The 25,224-nt window shown below is 39.2% G+C and overlaps 1 protein-coding gene across 15 annotated transcripts in view; it reads left to right on the forward strand.

Annotated features, from left to right (window-relative positions):
- Positions 1-25,224, forward strand: part of LOC311250962 (RNA binding protein fox-1 homolog 3-like) — a 655,829-nt gene that overhangs the window by 525,573 nt on the left and 105,032 nt on the right. For all 15 annotated transcript variants that reach the window (XM_084343161.1, XM_084343160.1, XM_084343152.1 and 12 more), the window contains one exon: positions 23,440-23,688. In XM_084343161.1, coding sequence (XP_084199287.1) covers positions 23,440-23,688 — 249 coding nt within the window. The remainder of the gene's footprint in view (positions 1-23,439; positions 23,689-25,224) is intronic.

Below are 25,224 nucleotides of genomic sequence, written 5' to 3' on the forward strand. Positions count from 1 at the left end.
TAATCTCATTGTTGAATGTGTTCATGATTGTCAACACACTCAACAACAACAATAAGCTTCACTATTTTAAGTAAAGTCTCTACACACGCATCGACCCATGGTCTCACCTGCACAGATGTTTTCACTTAACTTCCCTGTTTGAGCCTCTTCTCAGGACACTTCTATGTACACACAGAGCTTGAATGGCATTTTTGTATTATGGTGGTTTTATTAGTCTGTTTAAACAGTAATATGATACTTTTGGCCACTTTGGGGCAGAAGAGCAAACTGTAAGCACAATGTGTGCATATTATCACCTTATGAGGTTAAAATGGTAAGCATGTAGACACAGCCTAATTAGCAATCAATTCATTTGATTTGGTTTTATATTCTCAAACTCTGAGAAAAAAATAGCTGTCTCTTTAGCTGCTAAATGCTCGATTCTACTCACCTGCCAGTGGCCAACTTTGTGTGTCTGTGGGTTTATTGGAACTTTTTCACTGAAAACAGCCCTGGCTATAACTTGAAAACAGTGGTGACAAGCAACCCGAACATTCAAGTTTTGGGCCATAAAACCAAAACATGGAGCTGAAAGATTCAAAAACACTGTAAAGCTGCAGAGAACTGCAGAGCAGAATTATCTGTGGGTTTGAATTCCAGTGACATCTTCAACATTATACAAAATCATTTTCACCTAAAAAACAGCTTTAAGTTTGGTGATCCAATTTTATTCAGCTTTGCTCCACCTGATATCATGAGCAAGAATAATTAAATCACCTGAAAAGGTTTCTTGGGGCTTGAACACAAACATTTGACCTACTTCCAGTCACAAAGACAAAGATCATTTACTGAATATACAGAATTTCTGGTCCTCAATTTACTTCTTGGTGTCATTTGGGGTCACAAATATATAGATATTATCTAGTTTACTTAAGTAGTATTAGTAAGTAATGTTGACAATTTTATCCACTCAGAAAATACAAGCTTTTCTTTTGGTGTTTCAGAAGTTTAGTTTAGTTTGGCTCAGTGTCTGTGATATTGATACCTTTTGATTTGTACATGGATTGCTCATTTGTAAGTCGAAGTGGAATGTTGTCCCTGTCAGCCTCCCTGCCCTCACAAAGCTCTTTCTTTGCCAGTCTCCCCTGTCTCTGTTCAGCCTCAATCAGTCTGTATTGTCCCATATCTCACTCATGTCTCTCCCTCTGTCTCGCTCTCTCCCTCTGCCTCAAACAGAAAGAGTGCAGTGATAGTGCCCCTATGAATCATGTAGTGTTGGTATCACTCTGATCTGAAGCCTTTTACAATGAAATAGTCTTAAATCATCAAAAATGTAGCAGGAGTTCTCTCTACATTAAAGGAAAGTGCAACTGAAGAGGCCTATGAGTTGACAGCTTCAACAACTGTACATCTTTCTATTAAAGTATTGTCTAGGACCAGCAGCACATATGTGGATGACACGCAATTTTCATTTCTAGTAACTAGCAATTCTAGTAAGCAATATCTCAGTTACAAAATATAGAAAATAATTATCAACCCTTTTGAAACTGCATGTTGTAAGATCTTGACAAAATTTTAGTTTAAAACGTTCAAAAAATGAATTAACTCTATCAACAGAGAGAAACAGTTCTGGCGCTATTTGCTTTGCAGATATGTGAAATTGGCAAATTGTTTACTTTTTCTTATTGCCAGTCATAAGTGTAACAATTTAACACAGTGTCTGACCTTATTTTAAATACCGTGTTGTTTTGCTAGCATATTTAATATCTTCTGGGTAAACTCAGGCTCTCATTTTCTTAAGTCCATGGCCCCACAGGTTAATAAGGTCTCCATATTAAAGCATCAAACATGCATTTCTGATGAATGAGCTGTATATACTTTGAATTGAATTGTATTTAAGCTAGTGTGTGATACAGGGTTTTCTACCCTTATTTTAAATCAACATTCATGTTCATGTTGCCTCCTTAAAAAGTAACTGTCTGGATATCATGCTTAATACACACTGCTTAAGATTAGTTCGTCAGAGGACAAAGTTGTAATAGAATACACTCTGAAATATTACAACATCTATCTAGTAAGGAATCATTGAATATTCTTATTAGGTTGACCAAAACAAACATTACTAAACAATACAGATATAAATCATAGTATAAATGATTATTTGAGCTCTGCTTGCTTTCTTCAGTTATCTGCTACCAAAAAAGCCCACAGTCCAGGGCACTCTCATTTGATTGGGGTGGCCACAGATCACACATCTCCACAGCAAGGTTTGAATCATTTTGCCTAATGTTTTTTTTTTTTTTCTTTGTGGCCATGGCTGATGTTCCACACAGAGTGTTTACCTGCGCACACTCACATAGATCCAAACGGAATGAGGCCAGTCATTACAGAGATGAAAGTGGTGGCTCATAGGGGCTGATGATATCTGGTTGAGTCCCAAAGGAAAGGTGTAGATTGCTAATAGTTATCCAGCACCCGTTATCTCTGATCATGATACACTTAGAGCCCTGCTGACTCTCACTACCTTCACATAATGAGATCAGAGACGTAGTGTTGAGTATCTCTGTGTGCGTGTGTGTGTGCACGCGCGCGTGTGTGCGCACTTTGTAAAAATTGTGTGCTAGATACTTTAGTTCTTTGTTCCTTCAGCATAACATTTTTTCAAATTTGGACAAGACATATGTGTTAACTGTATATTATATTTCATGTCAGTAAATCATGAAGTCATACCCAAATCAACAATCAATGTAACCTTCTCACTCATTGGATCCAAAGCCTTATACATCTTATTCCCCTGTGTCAAAAACAATTACAGTATACCAGTTTTACACACATAATGACAGTGTAAATACAGGTTTTTCAAACACGGGTAAACCCGCTAAAATTACCACATTGACTCTTTTCATATTGCCAGCAAACAAGTGTGCCTTTCTGCCTTTCCATTATGTTATCTTTCTTATGTGTCACACAAAAGCGCCGGAGCAGTAGGGAACAATAGACAGCAGCAGTTCATATACCTCAACGGAATAAATCCAGAAGGCATTAAACTTGTTTAAGGAAGTCTTAATTAATAACATTCTGAATTAGACACAACATTTTTTCTGGAGCTGACGACGTGAAGTAGTGAAGGAGTGAGATATCTTGCTTCTTTTTCATCTCTGCTGAGAGTTGTGCATGTGCAGTACTGATCAGGCAGCTGACAAGGCTCAGGTAGTGTCACCAGAAGCCAGTGGGAATGTAAAGGTGGTTACTTTTTAAGGATCTTTTACTTCAGTCTTTCTTTCAAACTCAGCGCAGACTGAGCAATGTTCTGACGCTATTAACATGCCAGCAGCCTTAACTTCAACATATCATAGCACTGTGGAAATTACTCTGCCTTTAAAAAAAAAGCTACGCCATGACTCTCAGTTATGTTTTATTTAGTCCTGAAAAACATAATATTCTGGACACTGCTGCCTTGCTGCCATTAAGGATTGGATATCTTCCAACTTTCTACAGCTGAAATACTGGTTTTTGGTCCTGATCATATTCCTAACAATGTCACCCCCCCCTTTGGACCACTAACAGCACAAAACAGCTCGAAACCTGGGTGTTGTGTTTGATCATATCTCAATTTCAGTCAACACATTACCAGTCTTGTTCAAACCTGTTATTTAAAAATTAGAAATATCGCCAAAACCAAACCAATGCTACCCAGAAACATGGTTGAACAACTTACTCACACCCTTATTTTCTCCTGCCTAGACTACCGTAACTCATAATTCACTCGTCTAAACAAAACAGCAACTGCCCATTTACAGTTTCACTTACAGAGTACAGCAGCAAGACTACAGCAGACTTCTCACAAATCCAAACCATTACAGAATTCATTTAAAATTGTATTGATTACTTTTAAATCCCTACAGGCTCTGCTTTACATTTCTGAACTACTCACCGCTTATTCTGCTCCAAGACCACTCAGATCACAAAGCCAAATCTTATTAACAGTACCGTGGATTGGCTGAAGACAAAAGACAAAAAAGCATGCTTTTAGGATTTTAGTCCTAACACTATGGAACAAAGTCCCTCTAAATATCAGATCAGCTGAGTCAGTTCCTCAATTTGAAAAGCATTCAGACAAACATTGAATAATGTCTAATCAAGGGTTTTAATGTTGCTCTTTTATATTTTGTTTTATCTCTGTCTTTTTATGTTTTTGTCTACTGCTCTTGAAATCCTTGACTTCATTGCAATTTATTTGTTTAATTTCTCTTTGCACCTGTGTTGTATTTTGTACAGCACTCATTTCATTGCCTTGTGTTTCGTTCTTTTGCGAGCTTTGGCATTTTAGATTTTTGGATGCATTTTTCTAAAACATGCAAAATCACTTGCACAATAGTTTGTTTTGTAGTGTGAAAGACTTTCCTCTCTCTCGGCTGTCCAGTACCCTAGCACATCTATGCTGCCTATGCCAGCAACCAGCCATATGATACGTAATAATTAGAATGGATCCAAAGATATCTTATTTTGATTCCTTGACATCACAGAGTTTCTATATACGTGGAAAAAATATTCCACACACACAAATTCCTTTACAAATGGAAGGAAAATGTCCGATTACTCAAGATTTATTTTATTTACTTGATTTTTAATAAAACTACTAAAACATAATCCTTTTTTTAAGTAGCCTACCTGAATATTGCAGAATCTGCTGCTAGACAGGTATAAGGCTTGTATAGAGTGTGGGCCTATATGAATAAAGTGACACACACACACACACTGTAGAGCTTTGCTCCATTTTTGAGTGTGCGCGCCTCGAGCATGTCCTCTTCCACCGGGTGTGCCAGCAGTGTCGGTGCCTTTGTGTTGGGTTCTGATTGAGTTGGGCACGCAGGCAGATTTACATATGTTTGCCATTGTTACGGGGGTTAGTGAATATCGTGTAGCAGGCCTAGAGGGAGCTGGCAGCCAGCGAACCTGTGACACACTCTGAATCTTAAACAGTCCCTCCTCTCAACAAGCCTTACCACTCTACTCCTTCATGAACATGATTTCTCTCTCGTTCACTCTCTTGCTTTCTTGTTTTATAGCTATCATCGCGCACACACACACACAGACCACGCACACACACACAGGGGCTGGGTCGTGGAGTGTCCCCGCTTGGCCGCTGAGGGACTGGGAGTGTTGGCCAATCTCTGCTCAGCCAAGTGTTAAATTAGATTCCGTTGCCTCTGTGTCAGCGTTGGGTGTGTATGTGTTTGTGTGTGAGCGTGTCTCACAGACTTGAGGATAACTCTCTCACAGGGACTGGGTCACTGTGACACACACTGATATTCATAGCAGGAGACTGTGCCCCGGGTAAAGTCAGTATGCGGGGTGGCAGCCACCCTCATGATAATGATGATGCAGAATTAAGGCAGTGAGCGTTGGCAAATATTAGTTTGTCAGACTGGAAAATATATATTGTGTTTGCTTCCTCCTTTGAACAGTCACTTCTCTCTATTATTTTCCATTTTTCTTCTCCTTTTCTTCTCTTTCTCTGCGTAAATGGCTCGCTCATTTCTCCATATTTTAAGCAATCAGAGAATTAGCCTCTTTTTAACAGGGGAGAGTTTCATTTCATGACTCTATTATGATGCAAATATATGGAGGCTATTTCAAGCAGCATACTATATTGCAACAAAACATTTCTGTATATGTATTATTATAAGGGCTGTCACACGATTATATTATGTAATTAATTACAAGTGTTGTGATTAATTCATCAAAATAATCGCATAGCAATATTTGCCGTAAGCATTTAAAAATATTCAATTGCAAATATGTACATTTTAGTAGATGAGTGAAGCAATGAATACATGTTGACAATGACGTTCTAAACTTTAAAAGGAGGAGCTATCTCAGGCTTGAAGTACTTAAATGATATAAAAATCCCTTGCGAAATAAATCGCACCAAACAGTTCCATATGGGGGGTTTTTGAAGCCCCACTCTCGTGTGTTTTAGTGTTTTTATGATCTTTCCTGACAATGTTTTATTAACAATGGACTACAGTAATGTCATCCACCAGGCTTGGCTTCCATTGTCTTAAGAGTGGCTTGGTTCCTTTAAGAACAGGGCAATTTGTAGTGAGTGAGTGGAGAGCAACGGTCAGTGGCTGCGCTCAGAGCAGACAGCTGTTAGCCACTGAAGCAGACGGGCGTTTAGCAGAGAGGTTGTCTTGTGGCAGTAAATGTACAGTACAGGTAACAGTTTGCCCATGAATGAACTCTGCAGCTCCTTAATACACAAGAAGACCACATGTTTGAGAGACAGCTATCACTATCACTGCTAATGTCCATGCTATTGCTATCCATGCTAATGATTTCAATCATGCTGAAACAGCAGTCTGATGGTATAACGTCACACATCGAATTCTTTGTTTAAGAAAGAATGTTAACTGTTAGACAGGAAGAATCACTGGCTGAAGTGAGACTTTTCCATTCACTATGCTTCACTATGCTTATTAAAGCCCTATTTGTTCTTCTTCTTCTTTTTCTTGTTCTTCTTCTTATTATTATTATATGACCAGTGGGCTGTGTGTGTGTGTGTGTGTGTGTGTGTGTGTGTGTGTGTGTGTGTGTGTGTGTGTGTGTGTGTGTGTGTGCGTGTGCGTGTGCGTGTGTGTGTGTGCGTGTGCGTGGAACTGGAACTATTCCTCCAGCTGCCATTGTCAAGGCCGATTTATAGCCAGTGTCAGACTAACTTATCGATGGCAGTGTTTCTTTTCTTGGGATGGACCTGGGTTTGTGAAAGCAGAACAGCCTAATGGTACCAGAATAAAATAATAGTGTGGCTGACATGAGAAGAGACAGCATTCATTAATTAATTAATTAATTAATTAGTTAATTAACTAACAGTATTAAAAAGCCACTGTCACAGCAATAATATGAATGAAACAAATCTTAGTTGACAGGTGAAGGTCTACACAAAAGTTGCTCAGTTATCAATACAGCTGTTTTTGTCAGTGTTCTTGTTAAAATTTAACATTTTTCTCAAGAACTTTCCAAAAGATACATTTTTTGTTTAACGTAATAAAGCCTCACACAGCACTTTGATCAGCAAGAACCTATGAACAGATAAGGCTTCAGCAGCAGGAAGAAATAAGAAAATGTAAAAAGGTTTCCTCCAGTATATTTATGACATGAAGGTTGATTTTATGAGTTGATGAGGGTTAAAACATAACACTGTGAGACTGGGTGAATACAAAATGTTTTTGTTTCCTCAAAACCCTTGACTTAAATTCAGTCTATTGAATAACTTTTTCTGAACTTTCAGTCATATTTTATTGTGTTCATTAGCAGATACAGCATAAAACTTTTTTTTACTGTTTTTACTGTGACCACCTGCTATCACATACTTACAGCAGCCTTCTCTCACTCCCAACGCTTGAAATACAGCAGCCTGGTCTGTGGCCTTACGCTTCTAAGTTTGACGCTGTAGTAACCCTTCTCGTGTCACCTCTTGAAGCACCCCTCTAGTGCTGTTAGGGACACTGTGCATGTGCACAACACTGGTGCAGTGCACAACACTGGTATGCTGCACCTAGATATTCCTGTCCTCTGTTAGAAGGCAAAGGTGAATGACTACGATGAAGAATTGACTGTCCACAGCCTTTCAATACCACTGTCCAGGACTGTATTCCTCTTTTACCAGAACATATACAATGAACATGTTTAATGGTTTCTGAAATAAACAACAAGTAGCAATGAATATATGTAATAAGAATAAAATATAAAGGCAACTACTTTGTATAATCTTTATAAAACAATAAGATTCTGGTCACTTCTCATCAGCATGCTGTACAATGGTGAATAATGTCTCATTGGCTATCTTATACTGCCCTTTGTTGGCAATACATAACAGAATCAAAGTGCAAATGGCGATATTGAACACATAATAATATAATCATCTCTACAACAACACGGATGCAAATGGCAACCTTGCACAAATGATGATCTAACTACAAACTTACAGAATAGACAGCACACAAATTGGTCCCTTACTACAGCAGAGTTACCACATGGTTCTGAAATGCAGTGTGCCTTGTGCTGCCTCATGGCCTCCGGTGCTAGCTTATAACATTGCTCACTATTAGCCTTCTGTTTTAGAAACAACATCAATTGTTTAGAGATAACTATACAACTGTTTAACACCAGGAAGAAAAATATGTGCCAACTTTTCATGCACGCATACACATTTCCACAGAACAAATAACCATCCCAGTCCACAGTCTGTAACATGGATCGACTGGAGCAATCCTATACATACAAACCATGAGCAGTATGGCCCAGTCCATTATTGTCACCACTAGGGGTGATGTGGAACAGTCCAAGTCCCCATTAAGAACAGGGGGTTTTATACAAGTGCAGTTGTATAAAGAGCAGGAAAGGTGCAAGTCAGTCAGGGGGTTGGGTGGTCATTCACAGGACTTTCCCTCGGGAGGTCGGGTGACCAACAGTCAAGAGTGATTTGTTTTTAATCTATGTAATGTTAGTAAGGGAACGTTGCGTAACTTATTTCACTTACATGAGGTGAGTGACGTCACTTACGCAACTTGTGTTATGTGAGCAAATGTGGGTATTTTAACCAAAAGTATGATCATTTCCTAAACCTAACCAAGTAGTTTGACTTGACGTATATTACGTATTTTTACTAACTTAACCATGCATTCTTCAGATTGCAAAAGTGACTCAGGTCACACTATGACAACTTGGCACATTTCATTCAATGTAGTGCACAAATAAAACTTGAGTCAAGATTTTTTTTTTTTTTGAAGGTTTGAATTCAGAGAGGACTGGGCAATCTTAACAAATTTAGAAACGTAGCAAAGCAGAAAGTTTGAAAAAAACTTGAGTTAAATGATGCTGACTTACATCCAGTCAGAGTGTGGGTGGATGGATTATCATTTGCATAGGCTTCTTACTACACACCTCCAGATGTGGTCTGCCTGGTCAGATCACATTCTGATTGTAATCTGTTGTGTGTGGTTTTGAACCTGCATTAAAATGTGATAAGAAAAGTGGGAATTTTGGTGACATTTTATTTAGAACTGTGCCACATGATACAATAGCTGCTTTGACGTTGCAAGAGGACATTGCCAATGCACAATTTAGGGCAGAGCAAGTTTTCAGGGACCATACTGATGTTCTGGCCCATGATGACGACTGCTCATGAAGCGAAGAGAGTGCAGGGATCCCCTCTCCTCCTCCAGGAGTTTGCACACTCTCACTGTGCTCAGAGATGCCTCTCACTTGAAATCAGACCACTTTTCTTTCACTCCTCCAAAGACTGTGGCTCTCAACTCCCAGCATTCACCACTTCTGTCACTTTCTACTATTTCACTTGCTTCAACGTGTTGCTAAATCCAGAAGTTTAGCCTCCAAATAATACTCTTTTTCATCCGACAGTTTGATTAATCATTACTTCAAGTTCACCGTCCGTGAAATTACGCTTCCTGTTCTTCAACTGCTTTTTTGATTCTGACATTTCTACACTAAACAAAATTCATTCATTTAATTCAAGCCAGGTAATTGGGGGCATGTTTCGAGCCATTTATAGTCAATTGTGGGGCTGGTCAGACGGCTAGTGCACGTGGGAAATTCCAGGATGACTGAGATGTACGAGGAAAAGACACGTGGGAACAGACATACGTGGGGTTTTATAAATCTGCTGAAAAGACTGTGGGTGCATGTTTCCTGCTTTGTGTGTACACGCACTTCTACACCTGAATATTTACAGAGTTGTATGCATTGGGTTAGGGTTAGGGTCCTGGTCTTGTCAAGATAGATAGGTAGATACACCGATGGACGGTAGGACTGACGGACAGACAGACAGACAGACATATACGCAGGCTGGTGTTGCTCCAGTGGTGAAAAGGAAAAGGGGCGACAGCGTTTCTGCCCAGGTGAGAGCTAGGGTAATGGTTAATAGGGGTGGAGAGAAGCCCCAGGCTACTTGGGAAAATACCTGTAGAGAAGCAAATCGATATTAGACACACCTCATTGTGCAAGCATGTTGTGTGTGGGTGTGTGTGTGTGTGTGTTTGGGGGAGTGGGGGAGCATGACTATACCTACTTTCAGGGACACATTTCAGACTCAAGCAGAGTTACATGGGGAAGGCCAGTGCAATTGGGGACAAAAGCCGTGTCCCTATTGGAAATCCCGAGTAGGCTTCCCCATGTGCAACCTCTGATGCATCATGTTAAGATGCATGTATGTGTGTGTGTGTGTGTGTGTGTGTGTGTGTGTGTCAGTGAGAGAGAGTGAATCCATCAAACAACAGGCATGGTGCTCCACTGAACCAAAGGGAAATAAACTCAATGAGGGAAAGACGAAGTATAGAGAAAGAGAGAGACGCATGGATGATGCAGAGAGATGTAGGGAAGGATGGAGGGATGGATAGTATGATTTAGCTGATAGGAGAAATCATTTACCAGCGCAATTTGTCGACAAGGATCTGGGGATGTCTCAGTGTGTCAGCGCCTCAGTCACAATGATGGATGATGGAAGTTCACTGACTCTAATGCTCTCTCTCTCACTCTACCTCTGGCCCTCTCTTTCTCCCTCAACCTCAATTCCTGCTCAATCTTTTCTGCCTTAAACCCCGGCAGAGCAAAATCGTCTCCAGCTCAGCATGTTAGCACGGCTGTCTGTGTATGCCTGTGCACACATACAGGGAGATGTATCATATATCAACTCATGATTTTGGCATATTAAAAAGAAACTTCCAGATAAAATACTTTGTCTGTAGTTCTCACTTCATACACCCTGCTGCTAGTATTTAACTTGACTGTCTTTGTTCATGGCTCGCAGGTGGTATGTGTGATTGTGTTACTCTATGTGCTTGTCTCCAGTGAGTGTTTTGACCATGTGGGGCCATATATCAGCTCAGGTCTTTATCGATGCTGCGAGGCGGGGAGGCCTATCAATGAGGCTGCTTGTTTCAGTGAACCAAGACTGGCCCCAGGCCACAGCTCCACCCTGCACAGACTGAAATTAACAATGAGAGAAATCAAGCCTAGACCAATATGTAGTAGTGAAGTAGAGAGTCGCTGTAAACCTGGAACTTCTGAGTCCTGTTACAGAGGTAAGACAACCTCTACACCAGAGGTCACTAATAGATGGACCGCGGTCTGGGTCCAGACCCAGATGGCATCCTATCTAGACCCGGACATACAACCGAAAAATATTGAGAATTATTACAATTTAATCGACGCATTCAGATAAGCCGGGTGACTCGAGTGAGTGACAAAATACACACAGACATACATATTTGTCGGAGGAAATTCACATCTCTCTAAAAAGAGAAAAGCAACCGACGAAACAGAACTTTTAATCTAGAATGGACTTTCTAGTTCATTGTTCCCACTGGCAGTTCAAAACAAGTAGGTTGACACAATAGCAATTATTAAAAGCAAAAGAAAAATAGAGGACAGCACTCCCATCAACTGTTTATTCTTGCCACACGGACGTTTCGGGCAAGACGCCCTTCTTCAGCGTGTATTCTGGCAAAATCACAGTAAAACGACACAGGTTGTGCTAATTAAGGGTTATCCAAAACTGTACAACAGATATACTCCAATAGGGGGAGCTGTATCCTTTTGAAGGAGAGCAACGGACCACAAAGGGTCTCATACAAACAAAACAAAATCTCACAACAGAATAGCACCTAACTTTATCACAGAAACAACATAGCACATGTTTGTATCACAGGAAACAAGTAAATGAAATCTACTCATTCAGTCCCTTTGGAATTAGAGTGCGGAGGAAGTGTATCCAATAGGCTTCTCTCTGGAGCAGGATTCAGTCCCTGTTACCACCTCTCCATGGCATTCTCACTGTCTCAATGCCCATATAATGTTGTTCACTCAAACTGTGGTTCTGACTGTTGAAGTGCCTGGCCACTGATGATTTAACATCGCAGTTACGATTAGAACACTTTGCTTTGCCTACATAATACATGTTACATGGACATTTTAACAGGTAAACCACATATTTAGTGTTACATGTAATTCTCCTCTTGAACTTAATGTTGACACCTGACCTTGGATGGTGATAAAATGATTCCCCTTGATCCAGTTTTCAATATGTGCCAATGTCGACTCACTACCTGTTTAACAAACTTGGATATAGGACTGTAGGTGGATACAAATGTAGGACCCTGAGAAGATATGTCTCTTGACCTAGATTTGAGTAAATCAGACTGTTGAACTTGGCGTACTCTGTTCAGATGGTTCTACAACAAGTTTTTCCCATAACCTCTCGTCTTAAAATGTTTACAAAGACCTTTAGCATGCTGCTCAAAAGATTATTCAGAATTGCAAATGCATCTTAACCTTAGTAGCTGACTGTATGGAAGACTTTTCTTTAAAGCCGGTGGATAATAACCAATGAACTGGAGGAAAGTTAAGATAATTCCCATCTTTTTTCACCAAAACATGAAATACGCTCAAGATCATAACACAATGTACATTTTATAGACTTCATTCTTAAATTAATGAAAGCATGGAACTCATTTAAATTTTTCGTATTTCCACTCCAAATGAAACGTAAGTCCTCTATGTACCTCCAATAGCTTTTTATAAACTTAGAATAGTGATTGTTGTTATGAATAAAGTCCAACTCAAATTTCCCCATAAACAGATAAGTGTTATTTGGAGCTACTGGTGATCCCATAGCAGAGCCTCGAAGTTTACGTAGCAAGCTTACGTAGCAAGTCCTGAAGGATTTTCGGAAGAGTGTACATAACAGGTCTAACTGAATTGTCCTGAACCATGTATTTATATTCATCATCACTAATTTGACCCTCTCATAAGGCCCATTTTAGGACCGTCTTGATTTCATCCCCAAACTTCAAAGGAGGGTCTGAGTGTAGAATCATTTTATCACCATCCAAGGTCTGGTGTCGACATTAAGGTCAAGAGGAGAATTAGATGTAACAATAAATATGTGGTTTACCTGTTAAAATGTCCATGTAACATGTATTATGTAGGCAAAGCAAAGTGTTCTAATCGTAACTGCGATGTTGAATCATCAGTGGCCAGGCACTTCAACAGTCAGAACCACAGTTTGAGTGAACAACATTATTTGGGCATTGAGACAGTGAGAATGCCATGGAGAGGTGGTAACAGGGACCGAATCCTGCTCCAGAGAGAAGCCTATTGGATACACTTCCTCCGCACTCTGATTCCAAAGGGACTGAATGAGGAGATTTCATTTACTTGTTTCCTGTGATACAAACATGTGCTATGTTGTTTCTGTGATACAGTTATCTATTCTGTTGTGAGATTTTGTTTTGTTTGTATGAGACCCTGGGTGGTCCTTTGCTCTCCTTCAAAAGGATACAGCTCCCCCTATTGGAGTGTATCTGTTGTACAGTTTTGGATAACCCTTAATTAGCACACCTGTGTCGTTTTACTGTGATTTTGCCAGAATACATGCTGAAGAAGGGCATCTTGCCCGAAACGTCCATGTGGCAAGAATAAACAGTTTAATGGGAGTGCTGTCCTTTACTTTCCTTTTGTTTATTCACTACAAGAGGGATTCAGCACCCTGTACTGAAGCTATATATGTGAGTTTAGCGTTTAAATATTATTAAAACAAGGCTTCCAGGCTCACAATGACCATCTACACATGTGTATGAGGGTGGCCCTGACACTAGTACAGCCCAAATGAACTCCTGGCAGGAAAAGCTGAAGCTCACTTTTCTCACTGAAGAAGAGAAAGTGGAAGAATGGGGCATAAGGGGAAAGAAAAACTGTTCAGTTTTTAAGATTGATTGTTGAGATTGTTTTTAATACAGTTGGTTGAGACTGTTAAGATGTGAATTTGAGTTGAAAAGGGGAATCTCAAGGTACACTATTTATTTATTTTCTAAATTAAGCACTTTTTTTAGAGGCAAACTTTTCAAAAGCCCTTACTTTAAAGGAGAAAATAACTTATTTATAATCCCCCCCAGTTCAATGTCAACTTTGACAATACTGTTGAAAAACATAAAAATTGTAATGAATTTAATTCGACAGTCACTCGGTGACTACATACAGATGTTGATACAGCTACAAGGCCACTTAAATACACTGTATAGGGCACTGAATCGTAATGCAAGTTAGACATTATGAGTTTCGAGCCCTGCGCTTGAGGACATTTTCTCTAACTGAACCTCTTTTTTTCAGTTTTAATTGAATACCCCTGCTCTACTGTTTAACTTTGCTCAAAAGTATGACATTTTGTTGACTTCATTTGTCTCGATATTTTATATTTTTCGTTTAGCAGGCTTTAACAAACACCCTTTCCAACAAGCTCACAGACTGCCGTGGGTGAAAGGTCAACAGTTTGAGAGACTTGGGAAGAAGGGACAGAATGGGCTGAACAATTATGATTTAAGACAGCAGTGATTACAATAGAAAGATGGAAAGGTTAAAAACTGCCATACTGGAAATACATAATAGGAGTGTTGAATGCTAAGAAATAATCAGGTAAGTGTCAGATAAACAATCTCAATTAAAGGTCCAGCTACTTTCAGGAATTGTAGATTCAAATTACATGATATTGGAAAGTTTAAATATAAACTTTAAGATTAATGAGGAGGTCAAGCTTAGATTAATAATTTTATAACTTTATAACTAATCACAAAGGGTTCAAATTTTAATATCAGCGTCTGTAGAAGATAAGCATTTTTGTTATAATAGGGCTAATAAACCCCAGGAACACATTTCATTTCTTCATAAAAACCCTCAGTGGGAGATTGTATGAGTTACAGAAATGGGGTTAGAGAGGTAGACCACTCTCTTAATCTTGTAGTAAAAATCTGATGTCAGCCACTATGCTTATTTGTTAACTGACAGTATTCCCATAGCTGGCTTACACCTGTAACACCTGTAACAATGTCACTATTATCTCAGTTGACTTGAATATAATGTCACTGGGTACACTGGTAGGGTAGGTTTGGTTATTAGCAATTAATAATTACCAATAGTAATTATTATTAATAATAATATAATTATTCATATAAATGAATCATCATGCGATACCACCCTGGCATCAGGGACCAATAACCAAACGGGAAATAGTCTCAAAATTGTGTGTGTGTGTGTGTGTGTGTGTGTGTGTGTGTGTGTGTGTGTGTGAGGTGATCTTGTGGGACATAACATCATGCGAGTGTGACTGCACAAGACTTGAACAAAACAACCAGCCTAGCATGTGCCTTCAATCACGGTGTAGTCTTGGACAGAGCTGATCTTTGGTTCCGAATTTGGTGTGTGTGCTACAAACGTGTCTGAGTGAACAACGGCTTGGACACGAAGTTAACTTCAAGCAATCTGTTCACCAGAGGTGTGTGTGGTGTTGGCCGCTGCAGTGTCCTACTAGCGGGCTGACAGTGCCTGTTCTCTGGGTCGTGGCTGAGAAACCAGAAGAGTTGACGTGGGTGCTCTCCTGTTTTAAAGATGGGGAAATGTAACAACCATGTGTGACTTACTGGACCATTTGGCGCACTTTTCTTTTGTTTTCTGGCTTTGTTAGTGCGTGGAGGCCACATGTTAGGCTTTGGTTTACATGCAGGCCTCTCTATTGTTTGGACCATGTGGTGAGGACCAAAGATATTAAACTGGAAGTAATTTGTGTTTTGTGCGATTTGGCGGCCCTCACTGTTTCCGAGGGAAAAACTACTTTGCATATCATAACAGGATACTGTCATGGTAAATGTATTTATGTTATGTTAATATGTTACTAGGGTTTCAAAAAACAAAGCTAGGTTTGAGTCCTTTTATGCTACATTCATCTGTTTTAAAAAATGGAGTGTGGAGGATGAATTGAGGAGTCTCACAGCCTGAGGAATGAAGCTGCTCCGTAGTCTGGGGGTATGGCAGTGGAAACTTCTGTATCTTTTGCTGGATGGCAGCAGGGTGAACAGACTGTGGCTGGGGTGGCTGTTGTCATTTATTATCCTTTGGGCTCTGTGCAGACATGTCAGGCTCTGGATGGGGTTACGGTTATTTCTAGGGTTATCTTCCTGCATGAGCCATGCCATGTTTCCATGAGGATGCTTTTGATTGCTCCTCTGTACAAGTTGACCAGAATTTGGCTCTGGAATTTAGCCTTCCTTGGTTTCCTCCAGAAGAAGAACCTTTTCTTTGCTTTGTTAACGGGGGTGGTGACGTATGATGACCAAGATAGGTTCTCAGTGATGGTAATTCCAAGGAACCTAAATCTGTTCAACTGCTCCACCTCAGCTCCACTGGTCTAGACAAGGGTGTGTGTCTTTGCCTCCTTCTTTCTAAAATCAACAATCATCTCCCTGGTTTTGCTGACATTGAGCAGTAGATAGTTCTCTTGGCACCACTCTGCAAGATTGTTGATTTCTACCCGATATGAATTTTATTGTTGTTTGCAATGCGGTCAACGGTGGTGTCATCTGCATACTTCACAATAGAGTTCTCTTGAACATAACATAATTAGGTAGTTTTGAAACCTTATATCTTGAAGTGAACCTGCATGCCCAGCATTTTTTGCCATGCATCAGGTAAATTTTGCACAAGAAGTGCACACAACTCAGAACAGTAACAGCATGCCAAGCCAACGTAACCTGAACAAGAGACAATAACACCAGACTATAACATGCTACTAGCCAAACTTCTGTTCAGATAAGCTGGCTTGGCCTGGGATCGCAGACCAGTGAGTTCACAACTTTGCTGACAGCCGAACATCAAGCAAATGCAACAACACAAGATAAAAAACTTAGCAGGTCAACTAATATTAATTACTATTCAGCAGTAAGTAGTACTATTCAGCAGTAAGTAGTCTAAAACCAGAAAATAATATGCACTGAATGCTTATCAAAGTTACATAGTGCAGAAACAAGTAATAGAGGGGCGGAGTGGTTGAGAGAGAAGGTACATCCCATTTGAGTCGACTTTAAACGCTGTAGACTGCTTCTTATATATTTTTAACAATTACACAGTTCTAATATGTGTTGAGAGATTTAAATATTCTATTAAATTAAACTGATGTGTTACGTGTGTAATTGCACACAGCTGTGTTAATGGAGAGACACACTAAAATCATTTCTTATAGTGCAGGTAATTTAATGTTTTCCTTATTAATGAGATGTAATATTTCCAGTGCTGGGGGTAATGCGTCACAAAAGTAACCAAAGTAACACGTTACAGTAATGTATTTCTTTTAGCGGTAACAGGGTAATACAATGCGTTACCAATAATATTTCAGTAATGTATTACATGTAATGTATCATGTAAGGTGTTACATACAGACCAAAGCAAGCGTTTATTGTTGTTTTTTTTAGGAATCCATCCACACAGTGCCTGACCATATTAATAAAGGCTCTGTGTGTGTTTAATATAGTCGCGCCTAAAAGTTCTTTAAGTTTCTGAGTGACTGAAATGAGCTGTATTTTGTAGCTTAATGATGAAGCCTTATCCTCTGAGCGCACTTTAATTTATATTTTTGAATCACATATGTCCACACATTCTTTGCACTGTGGACTAAAATAAAAAGACATATAAAAAGAGATTTTTGTCTTGTCATGTAGGTCTGTTGTGTTTCATATGACTAAGCCTACAATTAAAATCATTTATTCCTATCTTACAATATATCAGATTTTGATCCTCTGTCTGCCTGCTCATCTGTGTCCAAGGCCGCTCGTTTATTTAAAATGATTTATTCTATTTAATTGTTCTATATGGGTTATTTGGGTTTTTTGTTTAAAGTAACTAAAACGTAGTGTAATAAGTAATACATTACTCTACGTAGACAATAATATTGTAATGTAAGATATTACTTTAAAATGAAGGTAACTAGTAATATGTAATATATTGCATTATGAAAGTAACTTGCCCAACACTGATTATTTCACCCACCAGCAGCTCATCTGATATTAATTAGAATGTTTATTTTTATGACCTGGACCGCCCGATCCATGTGTCCATTGATATAACTGTAACTGATTGAATTGTGCCTCATTTTTGAAGTAAAAGCAAACCTGTGTCTTTGTTTGCAGTTTAAAGTGTAATCAGTAGACATTTACATGATTAAAGTTTTTTGGAATAAAGTGTAGGCCTTCACTTGGACTCATAAGACTGTGATTAGCTTGATTTACAGAAGGGATAAATTAAAGATATTATTTATTTTGCTGTTATCTTCATTACTCCATATTATTTCAACCACTGTCTGTGTCATAGATTATAACCAATCCAGTTCTCTTCACCAGTTTAAATATCTTTAAAGCAAACAGATGACAAACAGTTTTGCTGGATGATCCCTTTTTTTTTTCAAAGGCTCTTTAACAGCTGGATCTGCATCTGCTTTGCTGTCTGGTTTTACGGTTTGTGCAAGTTTAGTTCCTATTCATTCTCTCAGTTTAATCACTCATTGGACGTATTAGTGGGGATATAATGCACCTGCTGATATCCTGATTATTCATTTTCATGCAAACAAAGCCTCTGTTATACACATTAAACTTCCTCTCTTTTTTTGTGAACTCACAACCTTAAATATCAGACTGCTCCTCTGACTTTCTCTCTGTTACCTGTTTAACAAACACCTGAATAACAAGCTGCAGTCTGTATTTATACACTGTACTGTGTCTGCTCGGAGGTGCAGGAAACATTTCAACTCGCAGAAATGGCTTTATATTATTTATTCATCATTTGCCTCTAAATTCATTGACATTCTGATTGTGAAATCATAATTTGATAACCCAGAATTTGATTATGGTGTCTTTTGAACACTGTAAACTATTTTTGAGATAAATGCTTTCAGGAAAATTGAAATGATGTAACATCTCAAACCAGACGCTCAGGAATGATAAGCCCCATGTGTGTAAAACAGACCTTGAAAAGAAAAATGTTAAGTAAAGAAAGTTGTTTGTGCTTCTTCTGTTGTTCACACTTACAGTTAATACATATTTTTAAACTCGATGTTGAATCAGAAAACAAAAAAAATATAAAACTTGATGGCGATACACTTGAGTTTAATCTGTTATGTCTTCACTCTGGTATTAAACTCCAGTGATGTTGTGATGTATCAGATCAGGCTGATCTGCTGCGGTGTCCAATCAAAAACCGTTTGCCACTAAGGGGGTGTGTCTGCCGGTAAAACATCTTCCATGAAAGGTGCTCTCGGTCATGATCCTCGGTCCTCAGAGCACAAATATGAGCTTTGGGATGGCCTGCTAGATGGCGGACCAGAATGACTTTCAGTTCAAGCAAGGAGCAAAGGGTGAGGAAACAACACATATGGGATGTAAATGGGATGTACCCAAAGAAACCACCTGCCATATTACAAGTCACTGTGACATTTAAACAATTTTAAAGCCGTTATTTTAAGGTAAAATAGTTCCATAACGTTGCTTTAAAGACAGAGCTAAATAACATATTTTGTAAGATTCTGTAAGATGTTGTTTTAAAGATAATACAAATTAACACAGTCTAAGGAAGCACATTAAATACAAAATAACTACAGGCTGAAATAGTCACTTCAGTTCAAAAAGAGCTGTTGTGTGATTCTTTGTATGTGTGTTAATTTCAGCTGTTTCAGCTGTCAGATTTATATTTTTCTTCATTTGTATGAATTGAGCCAAAGTAAACCCTAAATTGAGCGTAACACTTCTCTGCCCTGGAAGTCGATGATGACTCTGCCAAGAATGATGTGACTACAGTCAGTGAGCTATCGGCAAACTGCTTTATTAGGCTCAACACCATCAATCTCCATGTGTACGTATAGCCAGCTTCAAAACCACTATTGGTTTTTTAACAGTTACGGTCAGAGCCTCATCCCACCTAAAAAAGTTAATTAAAATTAAAATTAATTTTTACATTTTTTACCATTTTCCCTCAAGTTTTGGAACTGTGCAGAAGAACAGCAGGGTGCTAATATGTTAGATGGATTTATCATCAGAAATGATTATCTGACAGACATGCAAATTAGAAGGAGAGCCTGAGCAGGACTAAAAAGAGCAGGATACTCACCGGAGGAAGGGGAAAATGAATCACAGCAACTGAAGCAAGAGAGGAATAAATTGAGAAAAGTGGAAGGAAAATGACAGCTTTTATCAGAAACATGGATTTCAGGGGTGGGTCTATGTGTTTGTATCATTATCTGTTAGTGTTTGGGTATCATCAGCGTAGGTGAGGTGGTTTATGTAGCGATCAAACACACTGATGTTCTATAAATAAAACTGTAATAATCTGTTGGTAATGCTGCTTTGTCACTCACTGCCCACCCGGCCAAACCTGTGATCATTTTTTTTTAAACCCGTCCCAGTTCGCCGGTCAGGTGGTGGGTCCTGCAGGTTACGGGTCAACTGTCAGATCACTACTCAACACAAATTCTTCCAACACATCCTCATATTTGAACAACAGAAAAAAGGTTGTCTGCCAATGACTCCTAAAATGACATATATGACTGTTCTACAAAACGACATACTGTATATGACTGTTGGAGAGTACCAGGTAGGTAGGTGTAGCAGACAAACGTTAACGTGAAACAGTCTCAGTTTGGTCACGTTTTGATAACAAGAGTAAACATGGTTAACATGACACGATCAGCGTGGTTAGGTCCACGGTTTGGACTAAAATAATGTTAGTCTGTCACATCAGTGTTTTCAGAACTTGATTTTGGGGGAGGACCACCTTTTTCAAAATGGCTTTTAATCTTGAGAAGGGCAACTCTGTGCATTACTTAGTGATCCTGACCACTTATACCGTCTTGCTCATTCTGCCATCATTTTATGTTGTATTGAATAGGTAAGCTAGCCATGTCAAAGAGATAGTTTCATAAACCACAATTTTGTTTTATGCATGTGTTATTAAAATTATGTTAAATAACTGCACTTAACGGGCTCGTTTTGATTTCTTCTCAGCAAAACAACATACACTTTAAATTTTCATTTTAGTTCCCTTATAAATCTTGTATACCTTGTTTGCCTATTTTGGATGCATTTTTAATCTGATTCAAAAAAGAGAGAGAGAGAGTGGTCAGGTCATGCAGGGACGGGCTAATATTTTGGCATTACTGTATTATGATTACTGTAAGCCCTAAAAGCAAGTGGGCATTTGGGCTGTGAAATGGTGAAATGAGAGTGACACTCTCTATAGTTCTGAAAAGGAGGAGGAGATTGAATGATAGACAGACAGACACAGAACAGCCTGCTGGCTGCCTGTTTTTCATGTTTGTGAAAAGAACTTTTGGCCCTAATTCCATTTCCCGCTTTTATAGCATTCCACGGACAAACGGGAAACCACAGCAAAGTGACGGGACAGTCAATTAGAGAGAGAGAGAGAGAGAGAGAGAGAGACTGCTGCAAACTGTAAACCGTTGTTTCTACGCACCTCTCCCAGTACCAGTTTATGTGTTGGAGACACTATGTATAGTTTCTTTAATGTACTTAACATGTATAAATATGGTTCCTGGCCTTTTTTGTTAAATAGTAAAATGAAGGAAACCATAGCAAGATTATGCTCATTTTATTTATTTATTTATTTTCATTTTTTTTATATAGTAATATTGTATTACTTTGACAGCAGAAAGTATAGATGCAGACAGGAAACAACAGGTGAGCAAGAGGGTATGCCATGCAACACAGATCCCAGCCGAACCATGGACACTGTTATGTGGCATATGCTGGTTCTAAAACAACATCAGTAAACTAGAGAAAGCAAGTTCTGTTAATAATTTAGTTTCCAATATTTTTGTTCTGAGTTATCAGCTGGTGAAGTGTGAACCTTGGTGAGGTGATCCCCTTTGTGATTATTCTGGCCCTAGATGAAGGGTACAGTGTTTTTATCCAGTGGATGAACAACCCTCCAAAACCAAACTTCCAGAGGGTGCTAAATAAAGAGGTCCAGTTTACTTTGTGGAATGCTTTTTCTGTGTCTAATGATGGGATTACCGTTTTGTTTTGTTTTCAGTTTAATTCAATTCAAAATGCTTTCTTTGTCCCCGGGGGACAATTTAAGGGACATGGAGTAGTTGTACACAGACAAGCACGTCTGGTCTGGATTGATAAATAGCGGGGTGACTGTCTCTATTCTTGTTGCTAATATTTTTGTAATCATTTTTAAATCAGTGTTCATCAATGAGACGGGATGATAACTGGAAGGGTGGGTTGGGTCTTTATTGGGTTTTAATAGTACTGTCATTACAGCGCTGTTCATGTGGGTAGGTATGGTGGAGGTTTTGATTTCGGTAGTTACTCTGTAACATAATGGTGACGATATGTCCCAGAAGTGTTTGTAGAATTCTGCAGGAAGTCCATCTTGTCCAGGTGATTTATTGTTTGGCATTTTGTTCAAGGCTTCATAAAGTTCATCAGAGGTACGTGGTATATCTAAAAAGTGGGCTTGTTCTGTTGGTATTGATGGCAGGTCCAGTCTATTTAAAAACATTATTAATGTCCTGTGGATTGTGAGTGGTGATACCTGTAGACAATGGATGGGATACTTGCTTTTTCTTGTTTGAGTTGCAGTAGATTAGCCAGATATTTGCTTGATTTGTTACTGGATTGAAAGTTTTTGTATTTGAGCTGCTGGATGAGGAACTGTCATTTTGTGTATGATGGTTTCAAATTGGGTTTTAAGTTGGGGTATTTCTTTTTCTATTTGTTCACTTGGGGTATTAGTAGATAGGTGTTTGATTCTTGTCTCTAAAGTAGTTTCCTGTTTTTGTTGCTGTTGTTTTCTTGTGTGACGAATATGATATGATTATTCCTCTTATAACTGTTTTTCCTGTTTTCCCATAGTGATGGTGAAGTGTCTGGAGAGTTGTTCATCTCCAGAAAGGATGCCTACTCTCTTTTCATTAGTGAATTGAAATCTGGATCTTCTAAGAGTGATGTATTAAAGCGCCATCTTGTGGGAGACTTGATATGTACTTGAGTTCTTATTGATAAGGAAACTGGAGCTCGAACACTGATCATAACTGGATGAATTGTGTTCTCTTTTTTTATGTGTTGGGTGAATGAGTTGCTAACAAGAAAGAAATCAATTCTGCAAGGTGTTGAGCTCAGTTGTACACGAGAAGAGTGACAGAAGTAGTCATGTGAAGAACGGTAAAGGTGAGAGACTGAAGTTCCAAACTTGCCTGATCCATCCAATCTCTGCATAAAAATGGCCACATTATTAAACTGTTTCAGAAAGTTACAAAGACACTCAGCCATCTGATTCCGCCATGAGAAAGGGTGTGTCGGATGTGATTAAATAATCTAATAAGCACTTGGTTTTAGGGATACTGAGGCCTTAACCAAAACCACAACCCAACAGGCTCATTAAATGATAATAATGCAGAGGATCTTGCTCAATTGGAATCAGGATTCTGCCTGCTAGTTTTGATACACAAATTAACCACAGACACTTTAACCACTACTTACCTGTTGGCTTTGCTCTTTTCCTCCCCTATCACCCTGTCCCTATCTCTACCAATTCATGCAGGGCAACCAAGAGGCCCCAACTCCCCCTGAAGCCATGGCGCAACCCTTTCCACCAGCCCAGTACGCCCCTCCACCACAGAATGGAATCCCAGCTGAGTACGCCACGCCCCACACCCATCCACCGGCCGACTATACGGGATCAAGCACAGTGACCGAGCACACCCTGACGCTGTACACACCGACACACACACAGAGTGAGCAGCCAGGAAACGAAAGCAACACCCCCACCCTCACAGCCAACACAGTAACGGTGAGTCTACAGTTTATACTAACCTAGTCTTTAAGAACAATTAATGAATTAAAATATGTTTCTTGTTCCATTTTCTTAAGACAGTGCTGTCTTAAGACTGTAGAAATCGACACATATGTAATATCTCCCAATATGTTGTGTAATCAGGGGGAGGCTGCGTCTCTCTATTAACTACAGAACTACATTCAGTTCTGACACTAGATTTTTTTTTTTGACAGCCAAGTTGGCCATTAATAAGACAGAAATCTGGTTGTATAGAAATGTTTAAATAGCCATTAAGCCATAATTTAAACAGCAGTTACACACAAAAAAACCCACAAATGCATTCTCCACCAAGACTTGTTCTACCTGCCCTCTCACAAATCGTGCAGCACATTTTGTCTATTCAAACCACCTTTTTGTGCCCCGATGGTGTGTGTGGTGCCCCTCTGAAAGCAGGGCTGTGTGGGCCTAGTGTGACATTAATGAGAGGTGCTCTACAAAAAGAGTGCGTTGCCAGGAATACAAAGGTTTTGCTGGATATGTGTTTCTTGAAACGTATCTCTGTGTGATCAGTCACCAAGCTCTTCTCCTGCCACTCTGGTTTTAAACATCTTTAGTGTTTTTGACTGTTGTCATATATTCCATTTCTTGAGGAGCAAGAACTTGACACCTTTCTGTGGTCCGCGTGTTTCGCTTCTTTTCTTTCTTTCTTTTTAATAAAATGGGCCCACAGATGTCTGCTTCGCCACTGACATTTCAAAGTCAAGTTGACTGCTGTCAAGCCATAGCGCAGGACTGTTGTACCCCCTTTTACTTCGGGCAGAAGCGCTGGGATGAAGTGCTTGTGTGGTGAGAGAAATAAATGCTCCACATGATGCAACACTCAGTGAATCTCTTAATGTCTTAAGGGTGGAGGCATACTATTTATCTGGTATATTTTCCACCGGTTATTTTGGCTGTTCATGTTCAGATGATATTTTCATTTGGTTAACATGGGATACCAGCAAAACCTGGCATGTGCTGGCTAAAATAAACAATGGTGCTAACCAGCCTTTACCTTTTAATCGGGTTGGACCTTTGTTCATGCCACAGCCAGAATCTGCCATCATGATGATGCAGTGGTAAACAGGCTTCACCAACCAAACACTCATCAGTCCACTGCAAACACAGACAGTGGCACTCTGTGCAGTCATTTGAAGCTACAATAATGTGCAACATACTGTGGAAATTACATTTACTAAATGTAAATGTAAGTATGCCTTTGTTGTTGATTATACATATTTGAGATGTTGGCTTTCAGTTGCTTTCTTGATGTCCAGATTTCTTCCTCATTCCTTCCCTCGTGGCTACTGCCTTCTTGCCAGTTTCATGTCTGTTCACACTGATTGCTTCAAGTTCATTAACATGCAAAATAAGTATTGTGGATATCTAACCACAATATTAAATGTGTTTTCTATGCTGTGGATGGATCTAGTTTGTTTCATCACTACAACATCGTAAAACTTTCCAAGATTATACAATCATTTTTGCTTTTTCATCAAATGCTCATCCAAA

This window comes from Pagrus pagrus (genome assembly GCF_965226575.1).
Source record: "Pagrus pagrus genome assembly, chromosome: 21".
NCBI lineage: Eukaryota > Metazoa > Chordata > Actinopteri > Spariformes > Sparidae > Pagrus > Pagrus pagrus.